The sequence below is a fragment of the Passer domesticus genome, chromosome 2 (assembly GCF_036417665.1).
Source record: "Passer domesticus isolate bPasDom1 chromosome 2, bPasDom1.hap1, whole genome shotgun sequence".
Lineage (NCBI taxonomy): Eukaryota > Metazoa > Chordata > Aves > Passeriformes > Passeridae > Passer > Passer domesticus.
The window spans coordinates 50,239,002-50,264,233 of NC_087475.1; the positions used below are offsets into that span (position 1 = coordinate 50,239,002).

The 25,232-nt window shown below is 41.9% G+C and overlaps 2 protein-coding genes and 1 long non-coding RNA gene across 13 annotated transcripts in view; 2 read left to right on the top strand and 1 right to left on the bottom strand.

The window, feature by feature from the left end:
* The window catches only part of ACOD1 (aconitate decarboxylase 1), a 32,372-nt gene extending 14,425 nt beyond the window's left edge, over positions 1 to 17,947 (bottom strand). For 3 of the 11 annotated variants that reach the window (XM_064408509.1, XM_064408508.1, XM_064408507.1), the window contains exons 1-2: positions 15,973 to 17,947; positions 15,499 to 15,536 (exon numbers count right to left, since the gene is read on the bottom strand). The gene's annotated coding sequence lies outside the window, so the exon portion shown is untranslated. The other 8 variants (XM_064408511.1, XM_064408514.1, XM_064408512.1 and 5 more) reach the window with 4 other exon arrangements.
* On the top strand, positions 11,025 to 12,641 carry LOC135293895 (uncharacterized). Its single transcript, XR_010356002.1, has 3 exons — positions 11,025 to 11,357; positions 11,468 to 11,567; positions 11,669 to 12,641. It is a non-coding gene; the product is annotated as an uncharacterized LOC135293895 (long non-coding RNA).
* A 7-nt stretch (positions 17,948 to 17,954) lies between the features above and the next one.
* Positions 17,955 to 23,303, top strand: KCTD12 (potassium channel tetramerization domain containing 12). Its single transcript, XM_064408524.1, has one exon. The coding sequence runs from the start codon at positions 18,852 to 18,854 to the stop codon at positions 19,848 to 19,850; it is 999 nt and encodes a 332-aa protein (XP_064264594.1). The 5' UTR covers positions 17,955 to 18,851; the 3' UTR covers positions 19,851 to 23,303.
* The last annotated feature ends 1,929 nt before the right edge of the window (positions 23,304 to 25,232 follow it).

Here is a 25,232-nt window from a genome sequence, read left to right on the forward strand (position 1 = left end):
AAGTCAATTAGTGAAGATGGATGGAGACAGTGAAGGACGAGAGAAAATGACTGTGTGGGAATAAAACATGACATCTCACATGGAAAGGACACTGGAAAGGTACATTTTTGTGGGGGAGGGAAAGAAGGGGAAGAAAGGAAGGGAAGGGCAGGAAAGATACCCCAAAGCCCTTAAATATTCCCATTCAGTAAGGTGCTCTGATTCCTCACAGATCTTCTCTTCCTATGCCCCAGAAACCTTCCTGTGTTCCAACAGAATCAGATATATGGCGAGCTTGCTCACTGAGTCCAGGTGAACAAAACTGGCAGGACTCTGTCCACCCACTGAAGGTGAGCAGATTCCTTCCTCCATGTCACTACACCACAAAGAAGCCTGGAGTGGGAAGAACCTGCCCAAAGGTCCCACATCATCTCTGACCCTGCAGGGCAGAGTATCCAGAGTCTGCCCATAGGCTTCAGTCACTCCTGTGCTCTGAGAACCACACAAAAGAACCACCTTCACAGGAAGGACAGGAAAGCCTGGCAATCCTTAGTTTCAGATCTTTCAGATCTTTCAGGCATTTTGGAATGTTTCTGAACAATCTGGCTCATCTCAGACTGGATCTGATTACAAATGATGGAGCAACACACAGGTTACCAGAGCCTGTGCTGGGATACAAGTCAGTGATGGAGCCATCATTGGTGCACCTTCTTTACAGTGTGGGTTTCATCCACAGTACACTCTTGCACAAACTCCAACCTCACAGTTGTTAACAATTGGTGAGATTTATAAGGCTGCATATATTTGGGACTTTACTGTTTTAACTTTGCTGTTGCTGTATTCTTAGGCTTCCCATTTTTCCAATGATAATAGTGAGAAACTATTAGAGTAAAAACTTAAATTCTCAGTTGACTACATGGCTTCAGGTGATGATGGCTTTAAAAGAAAAAAAAAATTCTTCAATAGATCATGTGTTGAAAGAAATATATGAATGTAAATCAGGAGTTAACTCCTATATACTGGGAAATATACATTATTTATAAAAATCTAAATTTATAAATATCTAAAAGAATACAGCAAATCTTAACATCTTATTCCTTTAGAGTGCCATGAAATTATACTTGCATGAAGCCATTAACCCCAAAAGAGTTCTGATTACAAGAAAGACTGAGAATCTGTCATATGCCTACTCTCAATGTAGGTCAGTGTACACAGAGCAAAACGGAAGGAAAATTGAGGAAAATGATCTACCCCATCTAGAGAAACTCTTGCTTGAGGTTCTTTTGGAATTCAGATGATGTCTTAAGTTAAAATTAAACATGATAAGATGGCCACATGAGCACTGACCACATAGGGAAAGGTGCAGATTGGAATGACTGCACTGAATTTAAGAAATTGGAATTTCTTAAATTGAAAAAGCTCAGAACAGGGTGACACACTTGTGTTTATCCATCCATATTGTAAGAACAATTATTACACAGGCAGGCAAAGTCATGGTAACAGCACAAACAAATTAGGCAAGGAAAATTGGGCAGAAGAGCATATGAGGAACAACTGATCTCTCTTATGCTTCTGATGGCCTGCTCACTCATAACTGAATCATACATTTTAAATATTCTTTGGATAGAGAAATACATTAAATATACCATTTATGAAAAAGATTCAGAAAATTGGAAATTATTCAGAGTAGCTTAAGAACAAAAACACCCTTGGAAAGCATGGTCTGTGAAAGAGGTGTGAGGAGGTTTATTTATCCATTCCATTTCACATCACAGCTAAGCCAGTCCAACCACTGGCAATTGTCTGATGTCCTCCCTAAGGGCTTAATCCAGTAAACTAAATTGCCAGGAAACAAATTTTATTACTTATTTGAATGCTTCTCCACTTTTCCCACTGAACTGGTCCATCACAATCACATGAGGTCTGGCTGAATGGTGAAAAATGTAGGGTGGTTCATTTTGCAGCATCTGACCTTCAGATTAGCAGAAAGCATAGCTTTAATGTGGAAGTGTATTTCTATTTTTGTATTGCGTATTTCTATACTCAATACAAAAATACAATCAGTATATTTTAGAAGTAGAAAGTGTTGAGCAACTTTTCTCTATCTGCTGAGAAATAAAAAAAAGGAAACTGTTAAATATTTATCAGATTATTGGCTGATGTGATAAAACCCCTTTATAGCAGGAAGGGTATTAAAATATTGTACATAAGAATATTGTGAAATTTCCTTTACTGGAATCATTACCAATGTATTACCCCAATCTGCCAGGATTAGTTCAAGGTTTCTTTTCTGCCTTGGTGCAGATGTGGATTTTGAGAATGATCTCTTGAGATTCATTCTATCCCTCCTTTCTTCTGAATTTACAATTTCCCAAATTCACCCATCCTGCCTGAGTTATCTCTAACTGAACTCAACACTACTTGGAAAAATGGTTTTAACAAGAACAGTGCTAGATTCTAATATTGCTGTTTGACTTATATTTTGTTGAAGACCAGAGGAGTATCTGTGAATTTGCTGCTCATGGTCACATTACCAGACACTCTGCTCATGACCTGCTTTGCATTCTGGAAAACTTCCTGGGCTGGCATAGCTGGTCTCTAAATACACCATGAAAATAAGCCCATAAGAACAAGTCACACATCAGAGGTGGTTTCCAGGTTAAAGGTTTGTGCTGCAAACGGGGTTGCAGCACTTGGAAGTAGCTGCTGAAGCACAGTGGAAATCCAATTGCAAGTAGGGGAAGCAGGGTCACCAGCAGGAAAATGTGTATGCTGAGATATACAATTTCATTAATATATCAGAAGAAAAGTAGAGCAAACAGTAAAGCTTTGTTGAAATATAACTGGTGTTCACATTTAAAATGCACTAGTGCAGAAACTGGAGATCAAATGAGGAAGAGAAGTGCTGTATTTGGGACTTTTTTTTTTCCTTTGGAAATCTTTTCCAGAAATGACAGGCTGCAAGATCAATACACACAGATTTGGAAAATACTGAAATGCACTTAACCTGTCTCCCCAGAGTCAGTAAATGTCATTATTAATGATGTTCTCTAATGAAGTGTTTTGTGGACAAAATAAACACTGCAGCTTTCTTGTCTAAAATTCTCTACTCACTTTACTGCAAGCAAGCTCTGGGAAAGGTCTTGTAGATAGGTTAAAAAAAAAAAGAAAAAGTAGAGGCATTTTAAAAGAAAATATAACAATCACTTTAATTAAGAAAACCGTATTATTTAAAGAACTAGACAAAACTAGCAGAAAGTCTGTGGATTCACCTAGACTTTCTGGGGGAGGGATCAAGCTAAGAAAAATGCTTTACCAAGTATCTTTACAAGTCTTTGGAAGTCCTGTCAAATGGAGAGGATCAATACTAATGTAGGGAGACCACATAAACCCTTCAAAGCCATCGGAGCACAGGAGCTGCAGTGTAACACACCCACCCTGCCAAGCTGGGCAGTCTCACTGGGAACCACCACTGTGGGACATTAAGCTGCCATCCACGGTCTGAGGAGCAGACAGCTTTCTTCTTTGACAAGCCCTGCAGCCTTTGAAGCTGGGATCTGCTTGTTCTAAAGGGACTGATTAAAGAGGGAGAGGAAGCTTCAAAAGACCTCACTGCCTCTGTGAGCTAACTAGTCAGAAGACTGCACTGACAACCTCCTGTGACATGTACCATAGTTTATTTTTTAACTTGTTCCTCATTCTGCCCTTTAACATTAGCATCTTCTTTCCATTTGTATGTGAGAACACTGAAGCTTAGAGAAAGATCATAAAATGAACACTTCCTCTACTTCAGATGGGACTCTCCCATATTTTTCCCTGCTGGTCTTCGTGTATTTTTTGTTCTGAAGTTTTGTTGTGATCCTGATTCAGCAGTGTGATACGTGGTTGTGAGTACTAAAGGAATAATTCATTGGGAAGGGCAGTAATTACTGACACATGGAATAGGAAAGGACAACAGTTGGACTCAATAACAATCTTAGTAACTATTCTGTGATTCTCTGAAAATGTGAAGAAAATTCTGAAGATGGGTCTGTAATTCCTCCAGACCTTTGTATGTGTGTGTTTATTTATTTTAATTGCACTCATGTAGTGCTGATCTTTGTTAATACTGTCAATTTACCCCACTGCCAGATGCAGCCCAATTCAGTCCAAAGCAGGACAATGGACAAATTATCTCACCTTTCTCAGTCCTGGCAGTGAACATTGGGTCAGCATATTCTGCTCATTTCCTTCTCCCACTTCTGTCTGCCCTTGCCTTTCTCAGCTGATTCACCAAATTATCCAAGTTCTTACTGAAAAAAAGTATTTCACAAGACACCCGTACTAGCGGGAATAAATTTTAGAGATTCTCTCAGAGAATCTTCTCTCTTTCAAATGTCTCTACTTTGACGGATATGTCTTTTCAGAGAGCCAAGGATTTTCTTTATTTTGCTGACACTGCATCAAATAACTCAGATGTCCCATTTGAGGAATTCAGATTAAAAACAAAACCAGATCGATATTTATGTAATAAAGAAGCTGACAAAAATGCTTTGGTGATTAGGCATACATCTAGTTCAACATGTCTTGAAACTGTTGACCTCAGTGATTCACATCTCATCCTTTCAAAGAAAAATTCTTTACTTCACTTATTTTCTCAGTTTATATTTATGCTTTTTATCTTGCTTCCTGTGATCTAACTCATATTTTATCTGAATCCTCTTGAGACAACAGATACCACAGAAGACATTTCTTGTTTTCATTTGTTCTGCTTTTGTCTTGGTTGTTAAAAATACATATGGTGAGAAAAAAAAGGAGAATTTAAAAAAGGAAGGATAATACCACTTGATCACACTAATCATGAAGGCCTGGTCTTGTGGCTTATTCTCATCATGCATTTGCAATTAGTCATTCCTTTCCCCATCCCTCTCCAGCAAGCTAAGGCAGCAGCTGTCACTCTGTCCCTGCTCCTCCTCCAGTCCTGCCCCCACTCTCTGCAGGTAGCAGATGACCTATTTGGTATGTCTGTGCTGATAAACAGCAGAGCATGAGAGGGTGAGCACTGGTTTTGGATCTCTGGTTATCTACATTGCCTAAACTTTAATTCTGTGTTTTGGGTCATGGACCACTTCAGTTTTCTGTCTGCAAGACAACCTGCTCCTGAGCCATCAGCAGACTCAGGTGAGCTCAGAGCCATGGCCCACAAGCACAGTTTGCAGACACAGAGAAGACAAAGGCAAGGCCAGACATCCCATACTGCCTTCCTGACCAGCACTTAGGTATGTGGTGAAGCCTCATTGCAGGAGCAGTGTTTGCCACTGCTACTGAATCTACTGCTGAGAACCTCTAGGCATGGGTGGCAACTCTGCCTGCCAGAGGATGCTGCCAACAAAATCAGTAAAGCTGTACAGTTCCATCATTTTTAGGCAAATAAATCCTGGGTTAAAATTAAAAGGATAGTATTTTATTTGCAGGCTGCCCCAATGAAAGAAGGAATGAGGAATCTGACTCCATGTTCTCAGAAGGCTAATTTGTTATTTTATGATACTGTATTATATTAAAGAACACTAAACTATACTATACTAAAGAATACAGAAAAGATACTTACAGAAGACTAAAAAGATAATAATAAAACTCATCGCTCTCTCCAGAGTCCCAACACAGCTTGGCTCCAATTGGCCATTGAGTCAAAACAACTCACAGCAGAAACCAATGAAACAACCACCTGTTGATAAACAATCTTCAAACACATTCCAAAGGAGCAAAACACAGGAGAAGCAAATGAGATAAAATTGTTTTCCTTTTTCTCAGAGGCTTCTCCGCTTCCCAGGCAAAATCCTGGGCAAAGGGATTTTTCAGAGAACATGAATGTGACAGGATAGAAAAGTCACTTGTACTCCTTGCTACATACCTTTACTCCTTGCTACATAAACTGGAGCAAATGCTATATGCATGACTTGGAGGAATTTCACGTGGAGAAAGAAGGCTACAGTCTGGAGGGTAAGTTCACACCACCCTGATGAGGCCAGTTGGCACTGCCCATAGGCAGAAGTGCTTTTGTTTGCAGGAACCTGAACTATTAAACATTCTTGATGGAATGGCTTCTTCCAGCTGTGCTGCTGCAGTGCTTAGAAACAGAGAGCAGAGACAGCGCTGCCACCTGCTGCTCCTAGAGACACGGCTCTCATGCTCACCAGGGGCATCAAAGCTTTCCTCTAGAATCTCAGAATATTCTGAGCTGGAAGGGACCTACAAATATAATTGAGTCAAGTTCTTAAAGCTTGGATACTGAAAGTTGGTATGTACTGTAAAAATACATTTACTGTAAGAGTAAATGTTAAACAAATTTAAAGTTTATAGTCAAAAATTGTTTACCATAAAATTAAATACCAGCTTTGATCTTTGCAAAGCATCAGGTAAAACAAAACCTACCACTATGGTCCTGTCACAGTTCTAAAAAGAAAACAAGCTGCCTTGACACCCTGTTTTGCAGTTTAGTCACACATTTTGATGCTGCTGTCTTTGGCTAGTTCAGTGTAGAGAGTTTGGTTAGGAATTTACTGAAACTGCAGGCAGTTAGCCTCTCACCAGACTAAGGCTTTTTATTAACAATGCTGTCCTTGAAGAAAGGCATGATGGGCAACAGACAAGAGGGCTAGAGGTAAGAAGAATATGCAAGAAAAATATGGTAAAATCCTATTGAAATGCATGAGCTAAAAGTGTTAGTGTGTTTATTTCTCTTCTATATCACCTGTCCTATACAGCTGAAATTATTACCCTGAGTCTTACACACCTTGTCTTTCATAAACACTACCAGAACTGCACTTAAAGCAACACTAAGGTCATATTAGAAATCATCACAACATTTGTCATGCAAAAATGGTACATTTCTGGTAAAACATAGTAACTACTACAATTGCTATAAAGTTTTGTAGAAATGGGGCACTGATGTTTGTGGCTGGCAAGAGCTGTGGTTTCTGCAAATAAATTCAGTCACAACAGACTAGTGAAAGATATCTAAGGGTTACTATAAAGTCGGTGTTAATGAAACTATACTGGAATTTTAACAGCTAGGCCTGTGACCCTGAAGCTTTTGATGACACTTTAATAAAGAATTTGATTAGAATCTGTGATTTAACTACTGAGTTGCAAAAGCTGCCAGAAACTGACAAAGGGTGATGATTTTTTCTTACAACAATGCCTATGTAAATTTTAAAGTAACTGTGCTATTTCAGAAATTCAATTTCAGATCTTCCCCCAGAAAGCATTTAGATGAAATACAAAGTGCATATGGAAAGGCATGCATGCTGTGCAGCCAGTCACGCATCCTGGCAAAAGCTGCAGGGAACTGCAGCCACCAAGTTGAGAGAGGCCAACATTTCAACTTCTATATTTACATTTGCAATGTTGATTTCACTGGGGGAGAGTTGCTTCCTGGCTTTTGGAACACTGCTTTTTTGTGCTAGATTCTAAAGAAAACTGCTTTTCATATTAAAAACAGTGCTTGGAACACGGTGTGGCATTAACACCTGCTCATGCTTTGTCTTGCAATGCTTTGATTCAGGATCATCCTTGCTTATCAAGTCAAGCTGTCAGCTGCTTCACTACCGAACACCACTCTGTAAGCCCATTCTTCTTCCCTATTAGAGTCCTTGCTCATGAATCATTCAAATCCCTCAGCCTGAACCCTGCTTTGCTGCTGCCTTCAGTAATTTTTATTTGTGCCTGGAAACTCTTTGGGATGTCAAAAAAGAGCCGACTGAAACAAATGCATTCCAATGTATTTCTTTCCTCCTGCAGTGCAAATTCAGGCGGGTTAGCTTCTAGCACTGGCAGCTTGAACAAGAGTGGGGCAAAGGAATATTTCCCCAGCCAGATATGATTATCAAATGTGAGAAAAGGACTAATACAGCATTATCTCCTGGGCAGCCAGGTGCCTGGCGTTTCCCAATAGAGGTGTATTTAACTGGGTCCTCACTTGGATGTATCAGGCTAGGAGGTTTGCAAGTGAAAGCACTGTGAACATACTCTGAGCCCTTTCTAAGGAAAACTACCATGAAACTTAACACAAATATTGGACCTGATATTCCCAGACTAGTTAGAATGCACAACACACAAAATACTACTATTACTTCAAGTATTCAAGAAATAATTGAATATAACTAGGGGTTATACACATATAGCTACTACGAAGTTCAACCTAAGTAAAGATGGAAAGTAGAAGTTAAGAAAAAAAAAAAGGGGTAAATTTGTACATATTTTCTTAGTCACACTGTGTTAGCAGACAAAATGTGTTCAGGCTTTATGTGCATTTAACACGATATTGTTTCTCACTCTGACAGAGCAACTTGAAAGCCATAAGCGTAACTACAGTCTTCCTAGCTCAGGTGATAGATGTTTGTGCTTCAGGGGTAGGGATTAATGCATTAAATTAGTTATGCTTTCCTGAGCAGCAATTTGCCAGAAGAAGCGTGGATGGATTTGTGATTTGCATAACAAGTTTTGAAATATTCACAGCTGAGGAAAAGAGAACAGAATATTTCAGTTGGAAGGAACCTACAATGATCACCTAGTCCAAGACTTAGGCAAACAGCTCCAATTAATGTAAGTTGTGTGGCTAAGACCACTAATAAGCTTTGTGTCTTCAACCAAGAACCTTTAGAATGTCATAAAATTTTCTTATACTTTCTATTTTGTGCTCTGAGTAAGCTGGATACTATATAGAAGAGGAATTGCTTAAATTCTACAACAACACTCAAAATAAGATGTAGGTGTGGTGAATGGAACAAACCAGGTATTAGCTTAATCTGGTGTGGTCTGTAAGGTTTAAATGCCCAATAAGCTACTGACAATCCCTAGCTGAGATTAGTAAACAAAATTTTATTCTTCACAGAGGAAGAGCAGTATCAGCAAAACCATTTTTGCTCACTATATGGGGGAAAAGAAAAGGTTTGTGTAGAAGAATAAATTACATGAAGCAGGGAAAATCTGCTTGGGCAGATGTTACAGTCAGTTTTACAGCATATCAACACTATAGTATGTATAGGTGAGGTTACCTTGATGTTTCCCAACCTGCATATCAAATACATACTGCTGGAATGTAACCAGCTCACTTCTGAAGAGCTCCTCTGGGTAGTATGATTACTCATACTAAATATAGCTAAAAATATTTTTCCTCCCTATAGCTACCATAAGACCCTCTCCATTCCATTCACCTGCTCCTCCACTCCACCCTGCTCTTGAGCCCTGTTCTGGATGCAAGACATGCAGCTGACTTGGCACTGTTGAGAGTGTGACCTCTTGTACCTGCAAAGATGCCAACTCTTAGGGTCATAGGTGAGCACCTTCTTTGCCTTCACAAACATTTTCTTTCTACTACAAAGCAAAAAAGCCCCAAGCCGGTGTGTTGAGTACACTCACTGGGAATGATGGAAAAAAGCAACAGCACATTAAAAGGATGAAGGTAGAGGTTTCTTGGAAAAAGTAATCAGAACCTCCCCTACAAGGATGGTAGTGATCCATCATCATCATCCTAGGTAGTAGGATCAGCTGGTAGTGATCCAAACACCATCTTTGTCCACTGGAAATCAAAGAGAGCCACATCAGCCTTCACCTGGGGACAGAGGCTGAGAGGTTAAGTGGAGACATCCCTGGGGTAGGTTACTCATGAGTATTTTCAAATCACTCCACTATCAAACAGGTCTGAATAACATTTATTGTCAGTATTATATCTATATCAGTATTGTACACATATTAAATACATGGTTATTGTATTCCCCATAAACACTGAAAAGATATGCCTGAGGGATTATAAAATACAGAAATAATAATTCCATACTTATTTTGCTTTTCCTTAGCTATATATTTAGTTTCTTCCTTTCTCCTCTTCCTTCTTAACAATCTTTATACTTGGCAGTTTTAATTTTTTCTCTCTTTCAGACTGTCAGTCACAACTAGTATCCTGACTTAAGAAGAGATCTTTTCTTATTTCAGAAGCCTTTTACTGTCACTATGACTGCAGGCTTTATGCTTATCTCCTGCTTCTCAGATAAGCTTCTCCTTCCCTAAGATCCATCCTATAATCTCAACCTATTTATATGTGATTTAACCTCCTTGAGATGAATAGATTTTTTTTCTGCTTGTTTTATTTGAAAGGATTTTATTAAGGGGCTCAGTTCTGATACAATCTAGACTCTTGGCATTCAGTTAAAAAATACAAACATTAATGAAGAAAGCTTTCCATTTTCTGAGAAAGGCATTTTGGCAAGAACTGTACAAACACAACACTCATGAAAAATTAAAAGGTGAAAACAAATAAACAATTTGCTTTGCATGGGAAAAGCACTTTCCAGGCTAGCAAAACTTGGGGGCATATACTTCTTCTGTTGTCATGTTGCTGACACAGGAAAGATAATTCCCCTGTTTAGTTCATAAGCAATTAATAAATAATCTTTTTTTCAACAGCTTGCAGTATACAAAAAGAAAAGAGCCTCTTAAAAATCTAATTCCTATATTCTCAAGGGCTTGAAGACTCTGTAGGCTGCTGGAATTAACTGGCTGTGATTTTCTGTAAATCCAGATGTTTACTTCATTAAAACTTCATGAAATCTAAACACACTCTTCATTCCATATATCTCTTACATGTCTCTCAAACATTTATTATTTTGTTATATTTATTTTTAGTGATATTATTTGCATTTACAAACATGGATCATACATAGGTGATATCTTACAGAAAATCCCTACAAAGCAGAGTAGTAATCCCTCTATGTAAACACTTGCATCAGGAAAGCACATTCAGAATTTTCTAGACACATTAATTGAATTCTATTTGGGCCTGTCCAAGAGGCCAAGAACAAAATACACGCAGTGAACTTTTCTAAGAAGGAAGACAAGCTTGTCAAACTCACCTTCAAGTAAATGGAAGCAACCCATAATCTTTCTTTACAGGTAAGAAACAGATGTTTTTCATTACTTTGGGCAATAACATCTCATTAGCACAGCACATCAGCAAGCTGGAAAACATCAGCTATGCCTGATTAAGTTGATTCCAAGTTTCTTCAAGCTTGGCTCAGTCCAAAGAAAAAATCAGGTTGGTTTATGCAGTGGATAACAGGTAGGAGAAGTCCTGGAAACACTGCTAAGGATATGGGCTGAAGGAAATGTTCTGGCAAACTCAATTTTGGCCCTGACAGAAGGCTGTCTGCTATCTCACCCTCTAAGCAGAGATTTTTGGCAGTTTAGGAGTGAATAATTTCCACTGCCAAGTGACTGAAATGTATTCTCTGTGATACATTATTTTACATAGCAGGTCAGGAAGGGTATCAGTGAATGGGAGCTCCACATCCCTTCCTGGCATGGGCTGAACAGCTGAGATACACTGCCTGCAGGAGCTAAGAGTATGTAATTGCAGCCTTCACTCACAGATGTCCTCACTGGCATGAACCCTAGCTATAGCCACTGGTGACATGTACTTTGGCAAGGTCTTGACAGAGTGGATATTTTCCAGGATGTCTGGAGCAGCTAAGAGCTTGTGGAGCTGCACTCACCATGTAGGAGGCTCTGAGGCCAAAGAAGGAGAAACCAATTTGAGTATGGTAACATTGAAGGTTCTCTCTTTCTCTTTATGTGTATAGAAGTAGTTTTTAATCTTCACTCCTGTGGAAGTGAATAGCAATTCTCTAATGATATTTCATTAATTTAATTTCAGCCTTAGTTGAGAGATGATGAAATCTGGTGGAGAGACACTTAACTGTGAAGCACAGTGGAGAGCTGGAACCATCTCTAATCAAAGCATCCTTCAGGACTGATACCCTGGGGGAACAGGAGCAAGCAGGGGACTGTGAAACACTGCACAAGCCTTGCAGGGTGTGACAGCACTTGCAGGGATACAAACTTGGGTCTCAGCAGAGGAACAAACTAAACTAGTGCAAACGTGTTTTTCTCAGGTAGTACTACCTGAGGAAGTAAAAGAACATTTACCAACCCATCTATAGTAGAGAGCCTGCTGTGAGCTTTCACTCTCTTCATACCTTTGCAGATGCTGTAAGCACCCCTGCTAAGGGTTTAGATATTTCTTCAATTAAACGTAACAGGAATTTTAAATTGTTTTCAACAGAAAAAGATGCAAAGAGAACAAAGCAGCACATTCAATGTCTGAGTCTGTTGAAATAAATGTCTGCAATTCATTTGCTCATTTTAATCTAACTTAAAGAGTTAATGTTGTTTAAGCACAGCTTGCATTGGCACATAGTGGAAGAAAGCAAAAACAATTCATTAATTACTGTTCACTGACCAGTTATGATTTTGAAACATGCTCAATTAGTGAACAGTATACCTCCAAATCACAGTTAAAGTGAATACAAAAATTTGAAGCACAATTACCAATGTCATTATTATTAACTATTCTACCTTTGAGGGATCACTCTGTCAAAAAGAATAATTTTATCAATACATTTTTAATTCCTTTTTATAAAACACATATTTGTAAGAAAAGGGAGTAAGGAAGACCTGTAAATTAAAAAAAAATCCATTAAAAGGCATTTTTTTTCCTTGGATAGAATTCCTACCCAGAAATGATACCATCCTTATGATTAACTTCTCAGAATACTAGACTTAGGGACAGCCCTTAACTTGCTCCTCTGCAAATCAATGCTCTATTTTTTGATTGTATCCAAAAGCACAAAAAAGAAAAAAAAAGAAAAAAAAAAGAAAAGAAAAAAAAGAAAAAAATAAAAAAAGAAAAAAATAAAAAAAGAAAAAAGAAAAAAGAAAAAAAAAAGAAAAAAAAGAAAAAAAAAGAAAAAAAAGAAAAAAAGAAAAAAAAGAAAAAAAAGAAAAAAAGAAAAAAGAAAAAAAAAGAAAAAAAAGAAAAAAAAAAGGAAAAAAAAAGGAAAAAAGTGGTTTTACCCCTTTAAAACCTTTCTGAAGCCTGTCCAACTCTACAGGAAGGTAGGCTGGTAGGAAGGGTGAGTAGAGGTTGCTTTTTATATCCTAATTAGCTAGATAATGAGTTGTATTTTCCCTATTAGGAGAGCTCTTTTGCTGAATCCTCACACTATTAAGTTCTAAGAGACAGCTTAAGGCTCTTGACTCACACTGATGGTAATATAGAAGATGGATGTAGATTCCACTCATGTGTTTTGCAGGGGCCTGATTGCCTTTCAGTTGTTGTTGTGGTAGAAGCCAGGTCAGAATGCTATGTATCCACAGATAGGAGAATTGCTGAGAGAAGATTTGAAGACATGGCTGAAATGTTTCACAGAGATATGGAAGATTACTTTTAGAGAGCCAAGGCTTACAAAAAGAACTCTGATTTAAAGTTGCTCCATAGGGGTTGTGAGTAATTTAACACAGGAGAAAAGCCTCACATCTTGTGCATGTAAAATACCACACCACTGCATGTTATAAAATCACACAGCTGTACTCTGCTCCTTTGGTATTGGACAGGGCTGTAACTTCCTTCTATAATTGACAAAAACAGGAAATCAATTATCACATTTTCTTAGATATCACCTGAAAAGAAGCAGCTGGGAGTATTTCCCCATTTGATATAAGGTGCACAGCCTCTTTTCCTGTGTTCTCCAAATTCAGTGATGCTCAAGATGTGTGTGGAAGGTGTCCCCTTCAGTGCTCTTGATTACCAAGGCAGAAACTACCTACACGTCCCCACAACATTGAGAGGGTGCTTTTTGTCTTCCAATTTTCACAAAGGTGCTTGAAGGAAATTAACACAGCTCTGACCTTCACTAATTGCTCACTTGATTATGTTTCTCAGTCACACTCTGTAACTCTGTATCAGCCAAGGACACAGAATACACTGCTAATGTCTGTCCCTCCCTCTTCTCCAGACTATGCACAGCATTTCCCTCACAAAATTATCCAAAGAAATGTCTGCAGCACCCTGGCAGGAGGAAAGTGCATGAGCCCTTGATGACTTTCTGAGGTCCTTTACAGCCTGCGTTATTCTGGCTTTTCAATATTTTTCATGCTTGAATGTACAGCAGCTGGATTTCCCAGAACATGCAGTTCCAGCTAAATGTATCCAGCTGTATATGCAAACACAGAGACAAAACAATTCCTATGAGCAGATATTATCAGATGTAACTTCACAGGTAACATTCGTTACAATTCACATGAAATATTGAAATCTATGAATGTATGTATTTGTGTTTAACTGCATACATCCTGTGAAACTGAGTTTGCAGAGAGAGAGAGAGCACTCTCCTTAGAAGGAGCTGAATCCTTATTCTGTCATTGGGTGAAATAATACATAATTCAAGTTTTTGGAAATATTACTTGGTATCACTTGAGCATAATGCTGAGGCTGGTAAGTTCACTCTGAACAATAACTCAGAAATGGGAAAGCCATTTCTAATAGCATAGGCAGACTGCCAGAGTCAAACCTATGGAACTGCACACATTTTAGAGAGCATGTAAGTCCCAAAAAAAGCAAAGGATTTCTGACTCTTAGGCAATATGCTCTGCTGTGGGACTACTAGACTCTTTTCCCTGCATTGTCTAAACAAGAAGCTTAAATGAGCATATTTGAACATCCAATTCAGTTTATTGCACCAACTCCTTTTGATTATTTTATGCAGAAGGCTAAATATTTCACTGAACTCTGCATTGTTTGAATTTTAATACTGTCATATGTAATTAGGTATTTTCTAAGCAATATTATTCAACTTCACACAGTGAAGGCTGCTAGAAGAAATAATAAACCAACACTTTAGTTCAGAACAGGGAAAAAATATGTTCTTTCTTTACTAATTTTCTCACGAAGAAGCTGAATACATAATAGTTTACATCTACCGAAAAAGTATCGTTTTCTCTTTATGTGCCTTGGGTCGTGCTGGCAATGCTTTGGAGTATACTTTTGTATTTCTTAACTGCAATGTGGATTTACTGCCACTAGGTGTTAGCCTTCCTCCATTTGTGAAGAAAACTGTCCTCCCTGAATAAACCTGGCTCATCCGTGGGTGTACCGCTCAAAATGCAAAACAGGGGCCCATCGCGATGGAAGCATCTTTGTAAACATGGAAACAACAAAAGCCTCTCCCGCAAAATCCCCCACAAACAAACAAAAAGTCACAAAAACCCCCCAAATCAACTAAACCAATCCCCCCAAACCAATGTAAATGTTTCAAAATATTAAAGGAAGAAAAACTGTTGTATCCTGACAGGTTAAGACAGTGTCCCTGTAGCTAGCTCTGGCCAGCAGCTAATAGCAAACATTGAAATGCGACTGTCTTACCTGTAAGAGCTACTCCCAGAAATGTCCCAACACTGCACAGTCAGAGATATTCAACTACACGTTTATTGTCATTGTCACAAGCTTTGCCTGTTCATTAGACCATATTTAATATTTACCAGCCTTTATGGGGGCTGCATGCCTTGCAGGAGGCATTCTGTGGCAGCCTTTAATGTTACATGCACCAATATTTCGCTGTCTCCCACACAAAATAAGAATAAACCACTACGACTGTGTTACGCAACCCAGTGACTGACACATAAGTAAAAAATTGTTGATATATTTACCCATTGTAATACCCACAGACGAAGTCCAATCCTCCTCACTGAGACAAACGTTGCCAAATGAAAAGAGGTGGGAAATGGAGAAGAAATTAGATGAACATATTGTGAAACGAGGAAAAATCTGTTGACGAAAGAAGTTACAATAACCAAAGCCTTGCAGCCAGGCAAGGCATAAAGCAGCAGTGAGATGCCCACAGAATATAATTTCTCTGAAGAGACGTAGCTTCAAAACAGTTATTTCAGTGCTGGGCATGCTTTTAAGCCCAGAAAATGACATCTATCTCAGAGACAAACACTGCAGGCTGGGTCTTTGCCCAGGACTGTTGAACAGGCTCTATGAACAGGGTCTTGAGAAGGCTCCTTGCTCCCTTTTAGAAGGGGAGTCAGGAGTCAGCTTCACACTGACAGAGAGAACACTGCAGTGGGATGGACTGGTTTGTGCCCTTAAAAAGAGACCTGGGACAGTGGGCCAAATACCTTATTGTGTCAGCTGTGCTCCTCCCCACCCTTCAATGTGGTGGCTTTGGACATCCCAGGGTGCTGCTTCCTTGTCACCTGGCCTCCCATGAGACAGTAAGCAGGCAGAGGAGCTCTGACGAGCCAGAGGCTGAAGGAGCAGCATAACTTACTCATCTGTGAAGCTTCTGAAAATATGCACTGGGAGAATCCATTAAGCTCAGGTTTTATGAAGCCGGGTCTCAAATCTAACAAGCTCAAGACAAAAACAGTCAAGTCTAATGAATATGTTAGTGTTTTGTTTTTTTTTTCCCTTAACCTGCATTGATACTCACCTAATGCCAGAAAAATGAAATCATTTTAATTAACAGATGAATTAGAGACCCCATTTTTTAATATGGGAGCATTTGTTAAGACTCACCTGCTGGTAGGTAGAAAATCTTCCACTGCAAGTTCTGCTATGAATAAGCGCCTGCTCAAGCATTATATGATCTCATCCTCTGGGTGCACAGTTTAATCACAGTGCTCTCAATAGAGAGCCCACACTAGGGAAGTGGAGTTTAAAATACGAATCTGTGGGAGGCTCTTGAGGTGGCTTCTTGCTAAGTATGGCCGGGAGCAGGGTGATGTGGGGGGAGACGCCACATTAAGAGACCAAGAGGTAAAAGCAACTCCATAAAACTGTCACCAGCAAACCACCACGTGAAAATTTCATGTGCTTTTACTCTGGTGAATTGACCCTGAAATAGTATACAGAAAGAAAACAAAGATTCTGTGTGTGGCAGTACATTACTGTGGCAGTACATCACGTTACTTCCCCCCTCTTTTTTTTCCTCCAGCAACAAACTCAGCTGTTTAAACGGGTAGCAAAACAACTTAATTCAAGATTATTTCATTTTTCCCCTCATCTTTCAGAACTGTTTTAACCTCTCTTCTACTTCTCTCAAAAAAAAAAAAGCCCAAACAAACAACCAAAACCAAAAAAAAAAAAAAAAAAAGAAAGAAAAGAGAAACAACCTCTTGTAACAAAATGTCAGCAAAACATCAGATTAAGCTACTTTGCCATTCCACTCCCACAAATGAAAATACTTGGTCAAAACTCTGGTAACTGGATTTTCAACATGGAAAAAGTAATGGTCCACATCTTTGTTACCATATTCTTAGTCTTGTTCAGATGAAACTCCTGTAAATTCTGAGTTTCCATGCTCCCCAGACCACCCCGTCTCCTTCCTTAGATCACAGTATCTCCCTGTCAGTGCTGCCTAGACACATTATTCTTTTTTACCACCCATTCCCTTTTCAAAACTTCTGTTTCTCAACTCCTCATCTTCTTCCTCTTCTTCTCTTGGGCAAACTTATCTTGCTTCTCGAAAACTAACTTGCCTTTCCTTCCTTTCCCACTTCTCAAATTTTGAAGGGCTTCTACCCCCTGCCTCTGCATCTTTTGATTGCTACTTCACAGACCACTGCGGTGGGGCACTTGCAGCAGGGTATTGCAGAGAGGGCTTCGTTCACCCCCACGAAAGGAGAGCACTGACCATTGTCTTCACGCTCGTCAGACCTGCCTGTCCTCCGAGCTGTTCTCTCGAGGAAGAAAGCACAGTGAACTCCCACTGGAGAGCAACTGAATGCACCAAGGCAGCAGCTCTCTACTGTTGCTTGCAGAGACACAGAAGTGTTGATTGAATTCAAGCAAAAGCCTGAACAAACGCTTTCTACCAACGCATGTTAAATAGGTGCTTGTGTTTCACGCAGATCCCGATGTACCTAATTAATCCTAATTAAATCTGAGCTGTAAGGGCACCTAAATACACAAATGTGCTCGCAGACACGAGGAGCCTGGCTCTCACGGTGAAGTGCGGCTTGTCAGGCGGCTGGAGGGGACCCACCCGCGCCGAGGTGTCCCTCGCCACCAGGGTCTATCCCCGGCCGGCGGGGCATCCCTCGGACGGCGCTCCCGACGGTGCGATCCGCCGCGTCTCCCTCCGGGAATGAGGATCGGCGGGGGTGGAACGGAGTCCTTCAGGGCTGAAAAACCTGCGTTAGTGATGGGGGTGTCTTGCAAGCCCGAAACAGGCCGGGGAGCCGCGTGAGGAGAGAGCGGGCAGCACCACAGGCTCGCGTTTTGTCCCGCGAAGGCGACAGGAGGGAGGGGACACGGTTGTCTCGCCGGGGTTCTCATTTGGAGAGGGTTGGGACAAGCCTTAGGAAGATTAGCAGGGGTACGGCACAGCGCCTTCGGCAGAGCAGCAGCGTGCCGCCGCTTGCCCGCTCCTGCACCTCGGGGCAAACAGAGGGCTTTTCCTGCCTGCGGAAAACGAGACGTGTCGGAGCAGCCGAGGAGCGAGCCGGAGCCGGAGCCTCGCTCAGGGGGGCTGGGGGAGGCAGGACTCCCGAGGTTTTATCCCCGCTAGACACACGCCGCGGTGCTCGCCCACGGCGACGGGAGCCCGGCGGCGGGCACCGGGCGGGGAGAGGCTCCCCGCCGCAACCGGGGAAGGAGGACCGGGTCGGGGGGGGGGGGGACGGGGGACGGACGACGACGGGGGACCCTGCGTCAGTGCAGGGCCGTCCCCTTCCCCTCCCCGTGCGCTCGGCTCTGCCTCCCGCCAGCCTCCCACGCCTCCCGCGAGGTGCGGCCGCGCTACATAAACACGGCCCTGCCGCCGGTGCCGGGGCTCTCCGTTCGCAGCCCGACGGAGGAGTCGGTCCGGCAGCGGGCAGCGGAGCGGCCGCGGGGAGCGCAGCGGCAGCGCGGCTCCGGCGCCAGACGGGGCGGGAGGCTGCGGCGGGCAGCAGCGGAGGGCTGCGCTCCCCCGAGGGCGGCGGCCCTGCCGTAGCCCAGGCGGCCGGAGGAAGAGGAGGAGGAAGGGCGTGGGCTCCGGCGGGCTCGCTCCGGTATGGCCCTGGCGGACAGCGCCCGCGGGCTGCCCAACGGCGGCGGCGTGTCGCCCGCGGCGGGGAGCGGCGCGCCGGGCAGCGGGGCGGCCGCAGCGGCGACGGGCGGCTGGTCTTCCTTCCCGGAGATCGTGGAGCTGAACGTGGGCGGGCAGGTGTACGTGACGCGGCGCTGCACCGTGGTCTCGGTGCGCGACTCGCTGCTCTGGCGCATGTTCTCGCAGCAGCAGCCCAGCGAGCTGCCCCGGGACAGCAAGGGTCGCTTCTTCCTCGACCGCGACGGCTTCCTCTTCCGCTACATCCTGGACTACCTGCGGGACCTGCAGCTGGTGCTGCCCGAGCACTTCCCCGAGCGCAGCCGCCTCCAGCGGGAGGCTGAGTACTTCCAGCTGCCCGACCTGGCTCGGCGCCTGGCGCAGACCCGGGCGGCCGCCGCCCGCCCCGCCGTCCTGCACCGCGACGGCTCCATCTGCGCCGAGGAGCCGCCGCCGCCGCTGCTCGGCTACCTGGAGGCCGAGCCGCTGGAAGGAGGCGGCGGGGCCGTGGCGTCCGCCCCGTCGCCCACGGCCAGCCGCAGCCCCTCGGGCGGGCCGCTGCTCACGCCCTCGCAGTCGCTGGACGGGGCGGGCGGGCGGCGCTCGGGCTACATCACCATCGGCTACCGGGGCTCCTACACCATCGGGCGGGAGGCGCAGGCTGATGCCAAATTCCGGCGGGTGGCCCGCATCACTGTCTGCGGCAAGACGGCCCTGGCCAAAGAGGTCTTCGGGGAGACCTTGAACGAGAGCCGCGACCCCGACCGCCCTCCCGAGCGCTACACTGCCCGCTACTACCTCAAGTTCAACTTCCTCGAGCAAGCCTTCGACCGACTCTCCGAGGCCGGCTTCCGCATGGCCGCCTGCTCCTCCACCGGCACCTGCGCCTTCGCTCCCGAGCAGGGCGGTCCCGCCGATGACAAGATCTGGACCAGCTACACCGAGTATGTGTTCTGCCGGGACTGAGCATCCGCCCAGCCCGCGGCGTGGGGACAAGACAGCCGGCCCTGCACACCCTCGCACCTGCGGTCCCCTCGCGTCCCGAAGGAAGGAGGATGTGAAGCGGGGCTGTGTCTCCCTGTGCTTTTCTCACCCGGTGTCTGCCTCCACGCACAAGGCGGGCCGGCCCCGGCGCAGCCCCCACCCCTCTTGCAGCACCTCCTGACGGCCCCGGGGCAGGAGGTCACCGTGTTGTGCCTCTGCTGTCGTGTCCCTGCTTGGCCATATCCTGGCGCCCACCTTCACCCTCCCTCCTGCATCTCCCAGTAGCTGTGTTGGTAGCAAGGAAGGAGAGAAATGTTGGGAGTAGACAAATGCCGGTCCCACAAAAGCATGCATGTGCACCCAGTCTTTGTCCCTCTCCCCACACAGAGTTGAGGTATAGCTCTGGCAGGGTGGGGCATTTAAAAAATCATCCAGGTAGGGGCTGAGAAACTTTGAAGTTGCTTTGAGCAACTTCTGTTGAAGATGGCATGACAAATGCCTGTCTTTTCCCATCCCAATACCCTTATGAGGGAGTTTGCCTTGGTGGGCAGACCCCAAATGGTCCATTTTTAACTCCTCCCTTCCCCGCCCATCAAAGCGATGCCTGTCTGTGAAGGACTGTCACATAGAAAGGAAGCCTGACTGTGAGTGGTTTGCAGTGGCTCACACTTTATCTCTTGAGATGAGTAATTTTGCCGGAGGCGTGCATGTGGCCCTTCACAACTGGTTGCTCCCATCTCCCCTCTTTGCTCCCCACATCTCTGAACTCCTCTCTGTTAAGCTGAACCAGGGCCTGCACAGCAAGCATGTGAAGCTGATGGGAAAGGACAGATCTGCTGGATAACCAACCATTTGAACTATGAAGTGTCCTCAGAGACACGTGTTTATTCCCTTGAGAGGTAAAACAAAGACACTTTGAAAAATTAAAGTACTTATGAATTGTAACTTCCATGGGTGGTCTGAAGTCCTTATAATTCTCTTGAAGTTACTGTCTATAATATGGACAGAAATCTCAATGCATATTTCCTTAAACACCCTCAAAATTATGGGAGTCAGGTGAAGCCAGGCTTGCCTGAGTAAAGGTAGGGCCTGGGTCCTGGGAAGCTGAAATCCTGTGCATTGAATTAGTGCAAGATGTACATTATTACTGTCATCATGAGCAGCCTTGTTACTTTTTGTCATGTTAGTGCTGTAAAACCCTGAAGCCAGCAGATGACAAAAATCACTTTTTAAAGAGCCATTTCCTTAGTTTTCATAGCAGTATTATTTGGGCACTGACACTGTACCTCTTCTTAGACAAACTTAGTGCTTCTTAGAAAGGATTGAGCCCTGTCCTCAGAAAAACAAGGATGATGCCAACTTTCTTCAGGGGAAATTACTTCTTCTAAGCTGTATTTTGTTACTGCTGAATAACAGTCTTTCCCAGAGGAGGCAGTCAGAGTCTGCATTGGAACAGATGATCTGAACCTCAGGTTTTAGAGAGATTCAGCAGCTCTTTCTAACAAATTCTTGAAGTCTGGAATATAACAACACTTCTCTTTAAAAATCTAAACTTGATTTAAGAATGTGTATAGCCTGTTCAGACCATCACAGAAAAAAATATCCTAAATATATCTGAAGTGTTGAAGAATTTAGCAGTACTTAGTAAAGGCTTGAAGTTATGTTTTTAAAACTCTTGAACAATAATTCTAGTTCTAGCTAGTTCTAGTTCTAACTTCAAATTTAGAAATACTGCTAGCACCTGTATTCTAACCAAAGAATTTCACAGTAGGGCTTTTTTAAAAAACCCTAATTCCTTTGGAAACAGCTATAGCTACATTTCTATCTAGTTTCAGTGCTCAGTCTCTGTTCACTTGGTCTTTCATTAAGTGCGTGCACAACTACATAAAACTGAAAATAATTTTCATCACCATGGCTTCTTTTTTACTAATATTAGCAAGATTGTTAATCGACGTGATTGAATTGAAGACGTGCATATGAAAGTACTGGATGCTGTCCATTTGTAGATAGTTGTATTACGGAGTATTTTTAAAAGGATAGAAATGTAAACCTGCCAAATTAGATGAGCAATAAGATACAGTGAGAGGCCAATACACCTGAGGATGGAATGAAGTCTGTTTGTCCTATGCCTTACTCTGAGCTGACTTCTTTGTGCTTAACTTTTACCACAAGTGAAAAGACATTGGTCACAGCTACTAGGTCTTTACAGTGCCCTTCTCAAGAGTAATGACCGTCTTTTTCTAGTTTCTGTTAAGTAACTCTGAAGTATGTTTTTTAAGATTTTGTATAAAATCAGTTTTCAGTAAAGTGTTCAAATTTGCTCTAGATAGCTTTCTTTTTTTAAGAATCTGGTAGCTTACTGAATCCATCATAGGAGCTATGAATAGGGGCAGTTACAAATTTACCTTGTGATTTAGTGTACATATATATACAGTATATAAACATTTTACACAAATCATTTAGGTTTTTTTAAATAATATTAGTGCTACAGGATTTCATAATGTATCTAGCTGAGCATTTTCACATTATGTTATGTACATAACATGGTAATGTTTTACTGGTTTCTTATACCTGTTTCAATGGAAAAATTGAATATGAGTACCATCAGCTTGTAGAACTGAAATTGATGACATATTTGCTTGAATGTGAATCTTCTAGGTGGCTGAATGCATCTCTAAAACAAAGATTGCCTGTCTTTTGATTAATGGTTGCCTATCCCTTTCCTGGCAGATGACCCAGTAATTCTCACTTTTTACATAAAAATGGATGTAATATAAACAGGATTTTTTTTTTAGTCTTTGTGCAAAAATTTTTAAGTGTTATTAGTGTTAAGAAATGGGCCTTTAATTTACTGATAACTCATTATCAGTATCATCAGCAGGCTTAAAATGATGGGGCCGTAAATATAATAGTCATTTGATGCTTTGCCACAGGAAATGATACTTTTCTGAACCATTACTTGGTAATGGCAGTAAACTTTCTAAAAGGAAAAATGCTCAAGGCAAAGTCAATGAGTTTTACTTGTCTCTTCTATTGAGAGCTTGAAGAATGGATAAACACAACGACTCTGCTGACTTGTTGACATGAAAACATACAAAAATATAAAGGCACAGTTCGGGAGTCCTGTCTGCATTTTGTAGCTGTTGCTGTTCACAGTTCATGTACTTATGGATGAATGCAGTAGCATTTACAAGTGCTATTAAAAAATCCACAAGGGCAGTCTTTATTTTAATTAGAAGTTAAGGCATAGGTCTTTTCAGTGATGCATATGATGAAGGGTGATTTTGCATATGTTTGATAGGATGTTTATATTTTTATACATGTAGATAATGAGCCACTTATTCATTCTTATTTTCACATGTATAGCATTGAAAATAAAGATCCTCCTAAGACAAAGTTGCATACCAAATTAAATTTTTGTTCTTTAAATATTAACTTGGTTGTGTGGTTTCTGCTGTCCTTTTTTATTCTCTGTGCAGATGTTGTCAGCTTTGTTCTCCCAGAGTATCATATTCATAACTTCAGCAAAGACTCCAAACTAATGTGTAAAGAAAAAACACAAGAAAGTTATGTATACAGAGACCTCTAGTAACATCCAGGGCAAGATAAACAGAAATGTATGGTACTCAAGACTGCATAATTTCCTTTTAAGCATCACAGAGAATGTTTGTAGTACTGGTCAGGCAATCCTCAGGAAGAAACAGTGATTGAACAGCTTAATTTGAATAGCACTGAGTAATTGTTGAAGTCAAATGTTGATGTTTTTTATGAAGCCAGAGAATAATAACATGGGATACAGTGCTCATTTAATGAAAGAAACATTGATACCTAAGGTAATACATGATCTGAGAGAATAGCATCTAGAAATTTTAGTTAGCTACCCAATGATATCTAACAAACTCTTCTAAACTTGTGTTCAGCTTCATAGAAAAATAGTAGTGACTTGTTAATATAATCCACGTGTGAAGTGCATTTAATAGTTCTTTCTTGGGTATCATGGCTATACTACAAAGGAACCAGCTGAAGGAAGTTTAATCAACTGTTTAATTTTACAGCTTGATAGTATTTGAGTGCTTGGTTATCATGCAATAATATAAGAAAGGAGGTCATTCTATGAGCAACAAAACTTTGAAGGCTAGGTCTCATTTTCTTTGTATTACTCCTTCTGCTCATCCCTGCCAATTTTATTCAATTTCTTGAAAAAGGAGGCACATTCCTTGGCAGAGCCACCTTCTGCTAGGCTGAAGGTTATGGCTGAATTTTGGCTTTGTCCCTCCATGAACTACAGATTTTCTTCTTCCTTTTCCTTACCCCGCCATCAGTATTCATAGAATTTGTAAGAATGTAACAGCTGTGAGGTTTTTCAGTTCTTTTGATTGTGTTTCAATTACACATCAGTTCAGAAGTTAAGGGGGACAGATATCCGCCCAAATGGACAATGCAAATGCCATGAGCTTTATTTCAGTAGGAAACAAGGCTGACAGAATATTATGATTTATACCTGGCACTGTCTATATAGTCTGAGTGTACTAAATCCCTGTAGGGTGAGAAGGCAGCTGGTCACTCTTTTGCAGCTCTGACCAGTCAGTCAAACTAATGGGTATGCTAGAGTGTCTTAAAGATACTTACAGACTCCTAATTTCTGCAGCATTTCCAAGGCTGAATCAAAGTGTGTAGGAAACATTTTCTAAAGATTTTATTTGCCTCAGGGCAGGATTTTTTTTTGTTCTTTTTTTTTATTGTAAGAACCCTTCAGTACAGTTTTCAATGAAATATTAGTGCTAATGTGTTATTTATTTAGAAAGTACTTAGTTTTATGAAACTGAATGCTAATTTTGTTTTTCATTAAAATGAGCGGCATGTGTTTCTCCCCTGCTGCTAAACAGAACTCATATGTATGACTGCTGAAGTAATAATGCCACCATTGCAAATAGTCTGTTGGAAATATGCAGCACAACTGCTGTGACAGTCAAAACCATAGCTGGTCAAATTATCACATTTCTTCCCCATTCTACTCTCCACTGTGCTCAAACTGGAATAAAATTAAACTCTGTTACACATTTTTTGCTCTACAGGCTTTTTAGCACACACTATGGAGTTTTTGATACTTCTGTCAAAGTTGCTGGCAACTGTGAGTCGAGGATTTGAAGCAGGTCTGTTTCCTTGTGAGGAAATAAAGGCTAGGAAATATTCCTGCACAAAGTGGGAGCAGCTTCAAGCAATTTGGGAAAAATTCTTAATATCGCAGGAAATCAGATATTTTTCTGTATAATCCAAGTAATACACTCACACATTATACATCGTGCAAACCCAACCTGCCCTGGAAAGCTAAAGTCCTTGACGACATTTGCTTGTTCTAGGTTT